Raw genomic sequence first — 14,436 nt, 5'->3', positions numbered from 1 at the left:
GGTTAACCAGTTAAAATTAATGAGTAAACCAGTTTTTTTAAATGCCCCCCCCCCCCCCCCCCCCCCGGCTACAGGCCTGAGTGGAGCAAGTGCTGGGCTAGAGCTCTGAGAGATCAAGGTTTGAATCCTCACTCAGCTGTAATCTTGGGCAATTCACACTCTCTCCACCTGAGAAGGAGGCAATGACAAATTCACTGAAGATGTCTTGCCAAGTAAACCATACGTCAGAGCTGACTTGAAGAAACAAAACAACATTTTAGTTCAACAGTGTTCTAAGCACAGGGCTCTTGAGAACATGCTTATTCAGAAAGGGCTTATTCAGAAAGCCCTTTGTGCAGTATGCTTGAAAGTACAGTCCTTTAAAGACTATGCACTGCATTGAAGGCTGAAGCGAGGTTGCCAGCTTTGCAGCAAGCTCCGTTAACAGCTAAAATGTCAAATGAAAAATAAGACAGGGCTCCTGGACTTTCAACAGGAAGAGCTTGTCATGCACCCTGTACTTGCTGAAATTCCCTTTTCCACACAGCCGGAACAATTAAATGTCCTTTTCTCCGTGCAGCTATCCTACCAGCATTTGGTAATGCAATCAGTGCCACTAAACAATGAGGGAGATGGTGTCCACTTGCAGTTTTAGTTTGAAGAGAGGGAGTGGAGTGTTTCTGGAATGAGATCAAAAATTTACCTTACTTTGCCCCAAATTTCATCATATATATGTACATAGTCATGTCCATAAATTATGCTTACAGGCATATCCAATTCAGTCTTATAGGACTTACCATATGTTATGGCAGGTGTACATATGATTGCACCCATTATTTGTGAATATGTATGTTGTAAGCTTACTGGTTCTGAGGCTAGATGACACCATCTAGATTTTAGTCTGTTATGTAACATATAAATTGCTTGCACCAGATCAGCTACATTTTATCCCCTTGACCCAAGCAAGTTATGGACCAGATAACATATCCCATGACCTCTTGAGCTCATGGCAGCCACGGTTTTCCACAGATCTGTAACAATCCCCCCCTCCACCATTCCTATGTATTCTGCTTAGTCCCCTTTGCTTCAGGCTTCCTCTTTTTTAAAAATAATCTTTTTTCTGAAATCTCCACAGGGATCATTAGTCTATTTTAGGAGAAAAAACTAGGTTCCTAAAGTTGAGAAGATTTTATTAAGTACAAGCTTTCTGGATTGAAGTTTCTGAAAGAGCAGTCTGCAGTTCTTGAAAGCTTACAGCTAATACACTTGTTTGTATTTAAGTTGCCACAAGACTTTCGTTTATGAGACTTTTTCATCGCCTGCAGTCCGATATTAAATTGCAATCTTAGCTAAGTTTTGATGGAGGCAGCTTCTCTTGGAGACTGGACAGCTCTGTCTTTTTTCTTACTATTTTGTCTGAGCATCTAATGTGTTTGTCACTTCGTTAAGTTTCCAGTTTTCATATTCAGTTATATCACACAAAATCCAAGGTGTTCTAAAATACACAAGAAAATAGGCCCAGGACATTAAGTGCCAGTTACATAAAGATGTTTTCTGCTTTTCCTTTTGATTCTTACAGGTTATTATCAAAGAGGAGCAGATTTTTTTAAAAAAAGTTTTCAATATCTTAGTGTTTCCTTTCCCTTAAAAAGAAAACAAACCAGGGAGGGGGAGGGAGGGAAGCTTTTTTGGTGTACGTGTTAAGGCAGCATTTTTCTTTGCGAGACCTTGCTGTGAAGTTCTAATATGTCACCATTCAAATGTCAGCAGGCTGTTGGAAAGGAAGCTAATAACTTAAACCTTTGAGAGCTGCCAACAAAAGAGGTAATTCAGATTGCGGAGAGAATGCCATTGTGTTAGTAGGGGAAATAGATTTCCAGAATGAAACATGCTACTTGGAAGCATTTATCTTTTGTGCATGAGGAAAGGGGAGGGGGACAAATATATATTATAAAACCCGAAAGATGTTTCGGCCAAGATAGCTTTAAGGGAGGAAAAGGGAGTTGACAGAAGTGGGAGTGGAAACTCTCAAAGTCCCTGCTCTCACTCTTTTTATTGGGAAAGCACGCAGCAGCTAACGGTAGTCAGCAGTAGCAGCTTGTTCCTTTTATGATTAATCCTCCCCCCAGATTTTTTTTGTCTTTAAAGAATCAGCCACAACGTGGCCTCAGCCTGTCCCTTTCAAAATGGCAAGTTAACACGCACTTCCCTAACTTATCCCTACATCACCCAGCATTATATGGCCTGTCTCCCTCCCACAGTTGAACTGTTGCTCCTTCTAAAGAGAGAAAAGAAGACATGATTTTCTAAGAGGGGAGTACAAGAAAAGCAAAGAAATTGGATTTCGCAATACTCTCTTTTCAGATATTTGTCTTTCTCCCTTCTCTTCAGAGTACATAATTGTGGTCAAGCTTTTTCTGAAAAAGAAAAAAATAACAATTGGGTTTTAGAGCCACCTACTGGTGTTGAACAAAAATTGTCTTCCTATGAATTCAGAGTTTTATCCCTGTGTAGATTGTTGCCTTTGGCAGGGGTAATAGAAGATTTGGTCTTTCCTTTTAGTGTTTAATAACTCCCTCTAAGTCTAGCATGTTTGAAAAAACAATTGTCTTTTCTTAGTCTTCCTCCAGTCTTGGCAATTGCATTCTCGCTGGTATTAATAATTACAGTATTGCAAACTTCTTTAAAAAGGAGAAGCTGCCACGGAATACAGTCAGCCTACGCGTTCAGAAATTATTTCTCCCCACAAAATAATAGATTATGTCTTCTAAGTACACATGATATTTGGAAATTTGGCTTTAAGCAAAGTCAGTGACATACCTCAAAATGCATCCTCATTTCTTACAGACCATGCCATTTAAAAAAGGAACTGGCGATAAGCCATACTGCAATTTCTAAATGAAACGAGACAACTTCTAGGTCTTACAAATGAGAGGTTTTTTTGGCATGATGGCTTACAATAGTGCTTCCAAAGCTATCTAATATGGAATACCAGAAGTTTTATTTTTCCAGCATACCAGGGAGTAGGAGCATGTTTGTTCCCATTAGCCACAATTGTCTCTTTCTTTATGGAAACTCAACAGTTACTAGTAGCCAGTGGTTCAGGGACTAGCACTAATTTATATGCCTTCATTTTGAGTAGCACTGAGAGAGAATATATTACTAATACATTCTTAGTTAGTTTTTTTAGTATCACCACCAGTCCAGGATCTTTCAGTTCACCACAGATTATAGAATAATAGAAGACCACAAAGGCCATCCAGGCCAGCCCCACCATCCAGAAGTACACGTCCAACATTCATTTAAAAACTTCCAAAGAAGACCTGATGCTGTTGCCACTTTGGCAAAGTTTTCCCTTTTGAAATGAAGCCTAAGATCCTAGGTACAGATACTAGGGCTGTCAAATGGGGAGATTATTAAAGTGAAACTGTGCATGAAAATTATTTGGGCCAGCCTATTTTTGCAACATTTATGATGCTATCTAGATAGGAATAACTATTTGATGCCCCATGCTCAGTTGGGTGTGTGGGTTGAATATAGTGTGGGGAGCAATATCTCTTGGTGATCCATCTTTTGTGCTTGAGTTAGTGGTTATCTCTCTGCTAGATCATCTCTTTTTGCTGTAATTTTAAGTTGTGGTCAGGAGGTAAAACATGCTCCTTAATCAAGATTGATTTTCCCATTTTCCTGCTTCTTCCTTGCTCTGCCACCAAATCTCCATCCTTAATCTAGTTTAGCTTGACATAGAACAAATGGTAAAGCTGTGACCCCCTAAAAGTTTATGAACTCTACCTCCCATCGGTTCTAGCAAAGTATTTTCAAGTAACATTGGTGTGTCCAAGTGGACACCTGGTCATGGCTTTTGGGCACCCAATGGACACAAAGGAACATACACAATTTTTTAAGCATCTTAGGGATTTTCAATTTGGGCATTTTCTGGTGGTAGGATATTGATGTGTATAAATGTGTTTGAAGGTTTGTATTTTTTCCCTTCCTTTAAAATAAATAAATAAATAGGGTTGCATGTAGTGTATACATATTTACTCATGAATTTTCGTTTTTTTAAAAAATTCCCGAGTCTCAGCAAAAATTGATGAAATTATTGTTTTCTTTCTCATTTCTTTAAGTACCATAACACACTCATATTGAGGGGCTGGTATTATTCACATTTATTGTCATGGAACTAATCAATAATTTGTTATAAAAGTCACAGTAACAAAATTGCTTTCTCTTGGGAACTCATCAGCTCTGAAGCGTGGACATTTCTCAAAAGACAGTTTTGAATAATTTTTGCAGGTTAAATGTTTTTGAGTATGCCCATCATTTCATCAGCAGATCACTAAAGAATTGTATTTTTATATTCAAGACAACATTGCAGGGACTATTTTTCGATTTTCATCAATTAGAAATAGTATAGAAGGCATTGCAGGATATGTTTGTTTGTTTGCAGGAGTGGATGGGTGCAATGATAGGAGGCAGGTCTCCAATGTCTCCTGATAGGCTCCCATCATTCCACAGTGGCCTTCCCCTGGGATTAAGGGACAACCCAAGAGAATTACATATTTTAGGTAAAACATATGAGATATGTATTTAATTGAGAAATACACATAGAAATTCAATATGAATTCTTGCACATAGAGCATAATGGATTCCGGCTAAACAAATTTAGAGCTGATATAGAGCAGAAATAGACTGTTCTCGCATCCCTTTGAGTCTTCCTTTTATTCTGTGTTGCTCTCATTATTTATTTATTTATTTGTTTATATTTGCATCATGCTTTATCTATCGTAAAAGAGACTCATAGTAGTTCACAACAAAACCAATGTAATATAATTTAAAACCTTAAAATATGCAAACATTAAAGTACATTAGTAGTATTAAAATAGATAAAACACATGAAACCAATGAAAAACCTATTCATATAGCTAAAATGACAGCACCCCTGACTTGATTGGTTGAATTAGCTTCATGTTTAGGCTTAAAAAGAAGCGGCTGTAGAAAATAACTTCCTTTGATATCAAACTTTTTTTCTAGATCATGGTGTCTTGATTGTTGTGTGCTCCTTGTCATTTGTTTTCCCTTCTGTCTTTCAGATATATTATAGAGTGGTGAGAGACATTGAAGCTGGAGAAGAACTCCTTCTTTTCATGAAGACTGAAGATTATTTACATGAAACAATGGCTCCAGACATTCACGGTTAGTAATTTCCTATGGTGTGTTGTCAAATATTTATGCAAGGTGCCTCCAGATGAGGGGAGTTCAGGGCAACTTTGTCCTCTTTTAATTGATAGACAGCTCCATATTGGGATATAACAACACAGGATATAAATAAAATAAATAAACAATTAGTTGCCCACTGAGAATAATGGCTGGTTTGCCTTACAGAGGAGCGTCAGTATCGGTGTGAAGACTGTGACCAGCTATTTGAGTCCAAAGCAGAACTGGTGGACCATCAGAAATTTCCATGCAGCACACCCCATTCAGCATTTTCAATGGTGGATGAAGATTTTCAGCCAAAGCTTGACAAGGAGAATGACCTCCATGACTTGCATGACATCCAAGAATGCAAAGAGTGTGATCAAGTCTTCTCTGATGTGCAAAGGTAGGAGCCAGGCATTTCAACAAGAAACAATATGGGCTTGCAGGTTGGATTTTGAATGATCGGTTTTGGTCCAATATAAAACATTTTGTGTATTAAAATACATATGTATGGTACTGGGACTATGAAGCTTTTATGATTCCTTCATCAGGTTTATTTGGCTGAAATATTTATATGCTGCTATTCACTGGAGTATTCCAGAGCTTTAAACTAGCTTTTAAATAGTCAACTAATATGATGAAATAAGTCAAAATAGTAAACAATAACACAACCTAAGGAGTTGCAATATAATAATCACTGGTTCTCAATCCAGAATGTCCAAAGTTAATTTAAAATAATGATGAGGATGAGACCATGAGGAAACTTTTGAGAACTGACTTCCAGGCCTGGATGTTTGCAAATTAAACATGTCTACTTTCAGAAATATTTTACAATTTTAAATCTTATATTTGAGTCCCATTCAGGAGGAAAGTGGGACAATCAGTAGATACAGGCATACCTTAGTTAACAAATCCTCTGACTAAGAAGCTCCAGCTTACCAAGTTTTTGTCATTCAGTCTCCTTTCCATCTTATTCTCTGTTTTTCTGTTAATGCAAAGTTTATCTGACTTGGTTGTTTCATTTCACACAGGCCTATTATTTTGAATAAAATGTTTACTGCTATAAGATGTGGAATTGTGGTTCTATCTTTGTGGTGCCAAGTTTTCAGTTAAATAAATAACAGCGAAAAACATCTATTTTGCTAACTGTAAAATATTTAATTAATGTAAAGGCTATAAGGAGGCAAGATCATTGTTGAGAAAATTCATATCATATCTGCAAAATATGTATAACAAAAAATAACTGGCAGAGGACAATGTTAGGTAGCAGATGATAATTCTCTGTATTACTCTGAAGCACAAAAGGTTCTTCTGAAGGTTCAGGAGACATATTTGTGTCTCTGTGTCATAAAAAAAATCAGTAGAAGAAAAATCATAAATTCCTCTTCTGCGTTAAGGGAGAAAGCATGAAAAGTGAGAAACAAGCCAACCTTGCTGAAAAACATTTAAATTATTTACAAGGCAATACGTGATGGAAACATTTCAAGGCAGAATATAGAGAAAATAATATATTTAAAAGAAGTCAGGTATCGGTTGGAATTAGTGGTATATATACAAGCTTGTGGGCATATGTAATTAATAAGGAGAAACCCCAAACACCATTTTGAGTCTGTGTAGTGGAATATGAGAAAGTAACAGCAAATGGCATGTGAAATATTATGAAAGAAAACAACAGTAATATTAAATAAGATGAGAAGCATGACTCATGGCTAAATGTAACACTGACAGATTAGACACAAGAGCCTTGAGCAGATGTAGAACAAAGAGAGATCCTTTCATTAAGTGCCTGGTTTGGAATATTTCTTATTCTGCCCTTTACTCCAGAAGCTCTTAGAGCAGCTAACAGTAATTAAAACCATAATAAAACATCAATTAAAAAAGAGACAGTAAAAATAAACAGGTCAGCCAAAGATATGCCAGAGTCAAATCAAGATTAAAACATGATCTGAAAACCTGAAACAGAATAAACCCTAAAAGGCCTGATTTTCACCTAATGCCCAAAAGACAATAAGCTTTCCTGGACCGAAGGAATAAAAGATGTTAGTGGGAATTAGACACAGCTGCAAAAGCCATATGTTGTGGTTGGTAACCTGGTGCCTTTGGGAACAGAAGTGGGCAATTGTGGGAGACCAAGGGACTACATGGAAGATCTTTGAGGGCTGTATTTCTGCTGTAGTCCCTGCTTTGGCCCCAAATGCTCTCATGGGGGCATTTCTGCACCATTTTCAGGTGGTCTTGGAAGTGACATCCTTTTCATGTCAGCCAGAACTTCTCAGGGACATAGTGAACCTCCCCCCCCCCCCCCGGCCCAGAAGGCATTTGGGGCTTTTTGACCCCAGGGCAACAGAAACAGCCCTGGGGCTGCACTTTGACATTGTGAACTCCAACTCCATAAATTCCAGACAACACAGCCAGTGGTTAGAGATTATGGGAGCTCTAGTCTTAAACATCTGGTGAAGCAGAGAATCATCTCACATATTACATATCCATCAATTTCACAGATGAAAACTGGGACACGTGTGTCCAATCAACATCAGAGTGTTCCCTTCTAATGCAATAATGAAATATTAAAATTGTATACATTATTTTAAATTGTTTTTCTCTATCAGACACAGGGGTTTTTTTTGCCTTTCTTGTAGATTATTACAATACTTTAAAATATTTTTAGATTTAGCAGTGTTTATTTTTTTAAACAATTTTATTAGTGTGCATTTACACAAAGAGAGAGATGAAACATTTTAACGCTGGAGAGCTGTTTTGATTATATGAACTGAAATAACCTTTCTTCTTTGTACTTCATAATTTCTTGAGAATAACAGGAAAGATTTTCTGTGCTTATGCTCTCCTGTAGCCAAGGTCTCACTGAGCTTCTTGTGTTATTGCAGCTTAGAAAAGCACATGCTATCTCACACCGAAGAGAGGGAGTACAAGTGTGACCAGTGTCCCAAGGCCTTTAACTGGAAATCCAACTTGATACGCCATCAGATGTCCCACGACAGTGGAAAGCACTATGAATGTGAAAACTGTGCCAAGGTACAGTGAATTTGTAAGATGTCTGGAATTATTCTGTTAACACATTTCATAAATTTTAAAAAAATCATATTTTGAGTGTAAGCTTTAGCACTTTTGTAGGTAATCAGTGACCTCACATGCTGTACCTGTGAGGTATAACCTACAGGTGAGTGTTCTGATTTGTCTCTCACTACATGTACAAATCATTCCCCAAACTTCTTGTTCTTGTCCACTCTAGTCTAGAACTAGTCTAGACTTTTGTAATATGAAAAATGATCCAAACAATTGATTCTTTCAGTGGCACCCTGTATTGGTACAGTCAATAAATAAGTATACAGCTCAGATATGGTAAAGCAGGGCTAAAATGGCACTTTCCCAATCTTTTTGATTGCATCTCATTTCAACCTTGGCCAACATGCTAAGGAGTGCTGGGAATTGGAGTCAGACATTTGGAAGGCACCACTTATACCCTCTAACATTTCTCAGATAAAAACTGGGACAGTGAAGCCAACCAACATCATAATGTGATCAAGCTATCACACCTATTTATGTGTAAGAGCCCCCCAAATAGGACAGGCTGCAACACTTTGATTTTGCTTGAGCCTCCTGGGAAGTGCAAGATTCTGCCTCCTGCTGAGTTAAGTGCATTCGGATTTTGAACTCAGTTTGCAGCTATTGAAGTATTCTGAGGACAAAGAGGGAAATGGTAATTGAAGAGAGAAACTGGGACATTTTAAAGGCAGATGAAAATGTGGAATGACAGAGGATTAGTTAGGGGTGTCCTAATTAGGGCAAATTGAGGAAATGGGAGCATATGCTGCACACTCCTTGGGCTAGTATTCATTTTTTACATGCTGAGGCTAAAAACTATGCTGAGTTTAAGATATTTGATATGATTAACAAAAATGTATATTATTCTAACAGGTTTTCATAGAAATATGTGTTTTTTGGCTTTAAGAGCTCCTGCCTAATCTAAGGCTGTAAACTATTGCATATTTGGTTTGTGCATAAATCTTATATGACTCGTCAATGTCAAAAGCCTGTGGCAACACAGCATGTGTGTGTGTGTATGTATATATATAAAAATGGGAGGGGGGCTATGCTACTAAAATGAAAGTGTGTGTTTGTGTGTGTGAGAGAGAGAGAGGGAAAGAAAGGGGAAAGAGATTAAACCAGGGGTGTATTTTTTGTGGAGCTCAAAAACACATTCCTGGCCTCAAAATTCTTTAATTCTAATCTTTTACACCAGACTCCATTGGGCGGATCTTAGTAAAAACAAAGCAGATCCTGTAAGCTCGAAGTCTGCCCACTCTTGGCCTAAGCAATGAAATCCTAGCAGAACAGAGCTTTTAATACACGAAGGGGGAAATGCCAAAGTATGAATGCCAAGACTACTTTTGTGAATGTTGAAACTAGGATTTAGGACTTGTTGATACATTGTGGTATTGCATCTTGTGGTAAGGAAAAGCAAGGTGTGTTATGACAGTTGATTACTCTTAAGCTTGAATATTTTTATAAAAAGGAAACTCAAGATCCTCTGAAAGCCATATTTTGAATCTGGGAACGCATTCTGCGTGAACATCTATTTGTCGGCAACTGCAGATTGTGAAAAGTCTTGTTTATGAGTTACAGTATTACAGTTTAACTTTCCTAATAGAAACAGAAAAAACACACATGGTGAGATTATACTGTAGTTTTCTAAACACACTTGCAAAATAACAACTGAATTCAATGGATCCTACTTTTGTATAAACTATTTATTGGGTGTTATTGTGTGTTGATAATATTGCAATTCTTTGAACTAAAATATACAATCTCACTTGTGATGCTCATTGAGTTTTGATTCAGTGAAGGTTAAGCAAATTAACCTTGAAATCAGGGAGGGAATAGGTTCATCTCAAGATCTCCTTTTCATGATCCCAGAAATATGCACTGGGATTTCCTTTTGGTTTGTGCTGTTTGGCTGAATCCACCAGACAGAAATTGCTTCCTATTCTGCCTTCTACCTCCAATTTCTCTGTTTTAAAAAAGGAGAAAATGAACTTTGGAGGCAGGTCAAAAACTCATGGACTAAGTAGGAACCATTCAGTATTGTGGAGAAATATGCTTTGGCTTTGACATCCTGAATGCAGGCTTCAGGTTGAAGTAAAATAAGGAAACCTCCATTGGAATGATCATACTAATTCCATTACTCTCTCTTAATGAATCCAAATACACAGAAATATATTAAATTAAAACTAGATTGAAAAGTAAATATAGTATTCATTCCAAAATTATCTTCACCATTGTGACATCCTGGAAATAACTTCAAGAGATCTGGTATTGTGAAGTTTGACAATTTGTTCCAGCCCCCCACCCCATCCCCAGCTTCATAACAGAATTATAGATTTCAGGATTTCTTGGGTGGAAGCCTTGACGTTTTATTTGAGTTGACTATATACTCTAGACATGTCATGAAAGTCATTTATCCTCTCCTTTGGCTCATTGACACAACTACATTCTGATAATTGAATTATTCTCTAAAAAGGATTCCCCTCTCCTCATTCTAGATGCAATTGCTGATACATTGTTCCTTAAAAAAAATATCTGCATCAAAAAGTTTCTTGTTTAATCAGTACTCATTTCCTAGCAGGTTTTCACGGACCCCAGCAACCTCCAGAGGCATATTCGTTCGCAGCACGTTGGGGCTCGTGCCCACGCTTGTCCGGAGTGTGGTAAAACATTTGCCACTTCTTCAGGCCTCAAACAGCACAAACATATCCACAGCAGTGTCAAGCCTTTTATATGTAAGTCCTCCAGTTAACTGCTACGCTTCTGTTCTATTTTTAAGTAAGATGTGCTCTCAGATAAAAAGCTCAGATTGAAGTGGTAGTTCTTCCGTTGACCAATGGATCTAAAACTGCTTCGCTTTGCTGGATCATGCCATTTCTTAGAAGAATCAAGTATCCTATCTGTGGAGAACCTTCAACCATTCTTTGCACAGATGAACTTTTTTACTCCTCTCAACCTCCATGATTCAGTGACTTATTGAAGAAGCATTCATGGGGGACCCCTACTAGATACTATTCTGGGCTGTCAGTCACTGAATTGTTATCAATCTAAGTTGTACTCTTAGGCAGGATATAAATCCAAAACATGTATAAATAAACACACTTGAGAGAGTGCTATTGCACTTATGTCCTGCTGTATAGTCTTCTCGCAGACTTCTGATTGGCCACTTTTGTAACAGCATTCTGAAATACATAAACCTTTGGTATTGTGGTCTTATTATTCTAATCACTTGGGATAATGAATTGATCTAAAACAGTCCTGCATCTTTTGCTGCTGATCACCTATGCCTTTGTAATTCTCTACAATGGTGAATGTGGTGGTTGTTCTTATGTTATGTGACAGAGATCACCATTTCCTATGGCAGAAATAAGACATCTTTGGCATAATTAATCTTAAGAAATTGAGTGAATTGTAGCCCAAAACACCTGAAAGGTCAAACATTCTATTGCCTTGCTCTACAGTGTGGATATGCTGGAGGCTTGTCATACTTCTTCCTCTATGTATATGTTTGTATGTACATGTTTAACATATGTAATGATTTGATGCTCTTTCATTTCAACTGTGTGGTTCACTGCTTTCCTTTGCATGATCTTTGTTCTTCTTCGTGCTGTTTAATACTCAAAGTTGATATTGTGTGAAAAGAGGATAGTGAATGGTGCTGAAAAATCGGTTTGTGCTAGAAGAAATTAGGGAATAGGTGCATGAAAATGGAATTTGACCACTAGAGATTTTTAAAGAATAATTCAGAGGATAATATATCCTCTGAATGATTCTTAAAAGTCTCTGGCAGTCAAATAGTTTAGTTTCTATAGTGTCCGTGTTGCATGGCTTCCTAATAATTCATAAATTATGAGTTCATTTGTATTTGTACACTTCTTGTTAGAATTTCCAAATAAGGCCTACTTAGAGTAACCCACAGGCATGACTTAGGTAAGTGGGACAACAATGGCAGAATTGACAGGCAAAAGTTAGACATCTGGAATTAAGCCTCCTTATTCATTTGACCTCAGAAATATCATCACATGACATAGAATCATTGATTTTGGAAGAGGCCTTGTAGACTATCAAGTCCACACACACACACACACACACACACACATGTGCTGCCCAATGCAAGAACTCCAGCTCTTCAGAGAAGGAGACCAACTTCTTCCATTATTGAATTCTTCTTACTATCAAGAAGTTGCTTCTGATAGTTTAAAATTATTACACTTGGTCCTACTCTTTGGCGCAGCAGAAAACAAACCTTTCTCCCCCTCTCTCTGACAGTCCCTTTGATATTTTTAGAATTCATCATGCCACCCCTCAATCTTTTCTTTTCCAGATTTAGCATGCCCAACTTCCTCAACCTTTCCTCATGTGTCTTGTTCTACTTATCTCTTGTTGCAGTTGCCTGAATCAGCTCTCACTTATCCATGTGCTTCTCAAAGACATCATTTGTCCAGAAGAGGTTTGCTTTCCTCTGAAGCTGAAAGAGTATGACTTGTCCAAGGCCACACAGCAGGTTTCTGTGGCTAAGGGGGAATTCAAACCTTGGTCTCCAGATTTGTAGACCAATGCTGCAACCAGTAAACCATGGTGGCTTTCAGTGCAGAATATAGTGGAATTGCTATTTTCTTTGACCTGAAAGCTATAGTTCTGTTAATTATTTACCTTCTTTGCTACAACATCCCACTGCTGGGTGATATTCCTTATGGCCATCAATAATCCCAAAGTCCTATTCATGTTTAGGGCAGCTAAGTCAATATGGCCCATTCTGTACTTATCCATTTAGTTTCTGTGACCTACGTGCAGAATTTTCCATTTGACTTTGTTGAATTCCATTTCAGTCCAATTTTCTAGTTTATCCAGATCTTTTTCAATTTTGTTCCTATCTTCCAGAATTCAGTTTAAAACACATTTCCTTCCGTCCTAGCATGCTGGGAGAGCCATCATAAAAACTCTTTGCCTCTGCCTCATGCTGTTGTTGAAGACACTCAGTACATGATAACTGCTCTTCCTGCCATTAGATTTTGTAAACTTTGTGGCAGGGAGGTGAGAATTCACCACGGGGATGTTGTTTTTGGTTCCCATATAGACCAACTCTTAGAGGAGGGCCTGTTTCATTTCAGAAGCTTCATGGTATCCAAGGCTCCATGGGCAATTCTGGAAATACTTTCATAACCTCATTTTATATTGTGTGCTCTGGCACGCTTCCCTAGGCCCAGGTCTAATTATGCATTGAACCATTTGTAAGTTTATTTATTTTTTCCCCTAATGTAGCCTCAGGAAGAAAAGAAGAGCTACTGGTGGATGTGACTAATAAAGTGTAAGAAGATTCCACCAAATGAGATTTTCCCTTTAGCAAGCCACTAAAAATGTTGGAATCATTCCAGACTATTGCTACTTTCAGAACAAGCTCTTGTATATTCTTCTATAAAGGACAAGGGAATCTTTATCGATAAACTCAACCTAGATTTTCCCCCCTTTGGAAATGTGAATGGTGCCAATACAATCTTTATCATTTTACATATTTGATTTTAATTAGTTATTTCTAAATTGATCTGAGCAGCATTCAAAGTAACTCAATATTTTATTAAAGTGAAGCATGCATACCGAAATATGGGAAACTCATCCAAGAAATACTGTTCTGGAGAACAAATACTGGGGTATTCTGCTAGATCGGTGGTTCTCAACCTGTGGGTCCCCAGATGTTTTGGCCTTCAACTCCCAGAAATCCTAACAGCTGGTAAACTGGCTGGGATTCCTGGGAGTTGTAGACCAAAACACCTGGCAACACAAAGGTTGAGAACCACTATGCTAGATAGTCAACCATGATGGTTATCTAGCAGAATACTCCAGAATGCAAAATCCACGAAGCAGCAATATATTTGTTAGGCCAATTCCAAAGCATAACATGATCTGACTCTGGCAGCAATGAGGTGAGCATTAAATATTGAAATACAACAAAATACAAAACCCACAAGCAGCAATGCTTTTATTGAGCCATTTCCAAAGCAATAAAATACATTATGCAAGCTTTTGAAACTTTGCTAGCTTCTTCATCAGGCAAAGATGTTAAATGTCATATAGGGGGAAAAAGAGAGCTGACATTAAGGCCATTTTAATTAATAGGTGAGATATATAAGAGGGGACAATAGTGCAATTTGTTATGTGCTGTCAAGTCATTTCCAACATATGGTGACAATAAAGTAA

General features: G+C 37.8%; 1 protein-coding gene across 13 annotated transcripts in view; it reads left to right on the top strand.

The window, feature by feature from the left end:
• The window catches only part of MECOM (MDS1 and EVI1 complex locus), a 558,130-nt gene that overhangs the window by 503,492 nt on the left and 40,202 nt on the right, over positions 1–14,436 (top strand). For 9 of the 13 annotated variants that reach the window (XM_060767551.2, XM_060767554.2, XM_060767552.2 and 6 more), the window contains 4 exons: positions 5,073–5,175; positions 5,365–5,581; positions 8,064–8,211; positions 10,820–10,976. In XM_060767551.2, the coding sequence (XP_060623534.1) occupies positions 5,073–5,175; positions 5,365–5,581; positions 8,064–8,211; positions 10,820–10,976 (625 nt within the window). The remainder of the gene's footprint in view (positions 1–5,072; positions 5,176–5,364; positions 5,582–8,063; positions 8,212–10,819; positions 10,977–14,436) is intronic. The other 4 variants (XM_060767550.2, XM_060767555.2, XM_060767553.2 and 1 more) reach the window with 1 other exon arrangement.

Source organism: Anolis sagrei, chromosome 3, assembly GCF_037176765.1.
Source record: "Anolis sagrei isolate rAnoSag1 chromosome 3, rAnoSag1.mat, whole genome shotgun sequence".
Taxonomy (NCBI): Eukaryota; Metazoa; Chordata; class Lepidosauria; order Squamata; family Dactyloidae; genus Anolis; species Anolis sagrei.
The sequence above is the reverse complement of the archived record's forward strand: the minus strand, read 5'-3'. Positions and strand labels throughout refer to the sequence as shown.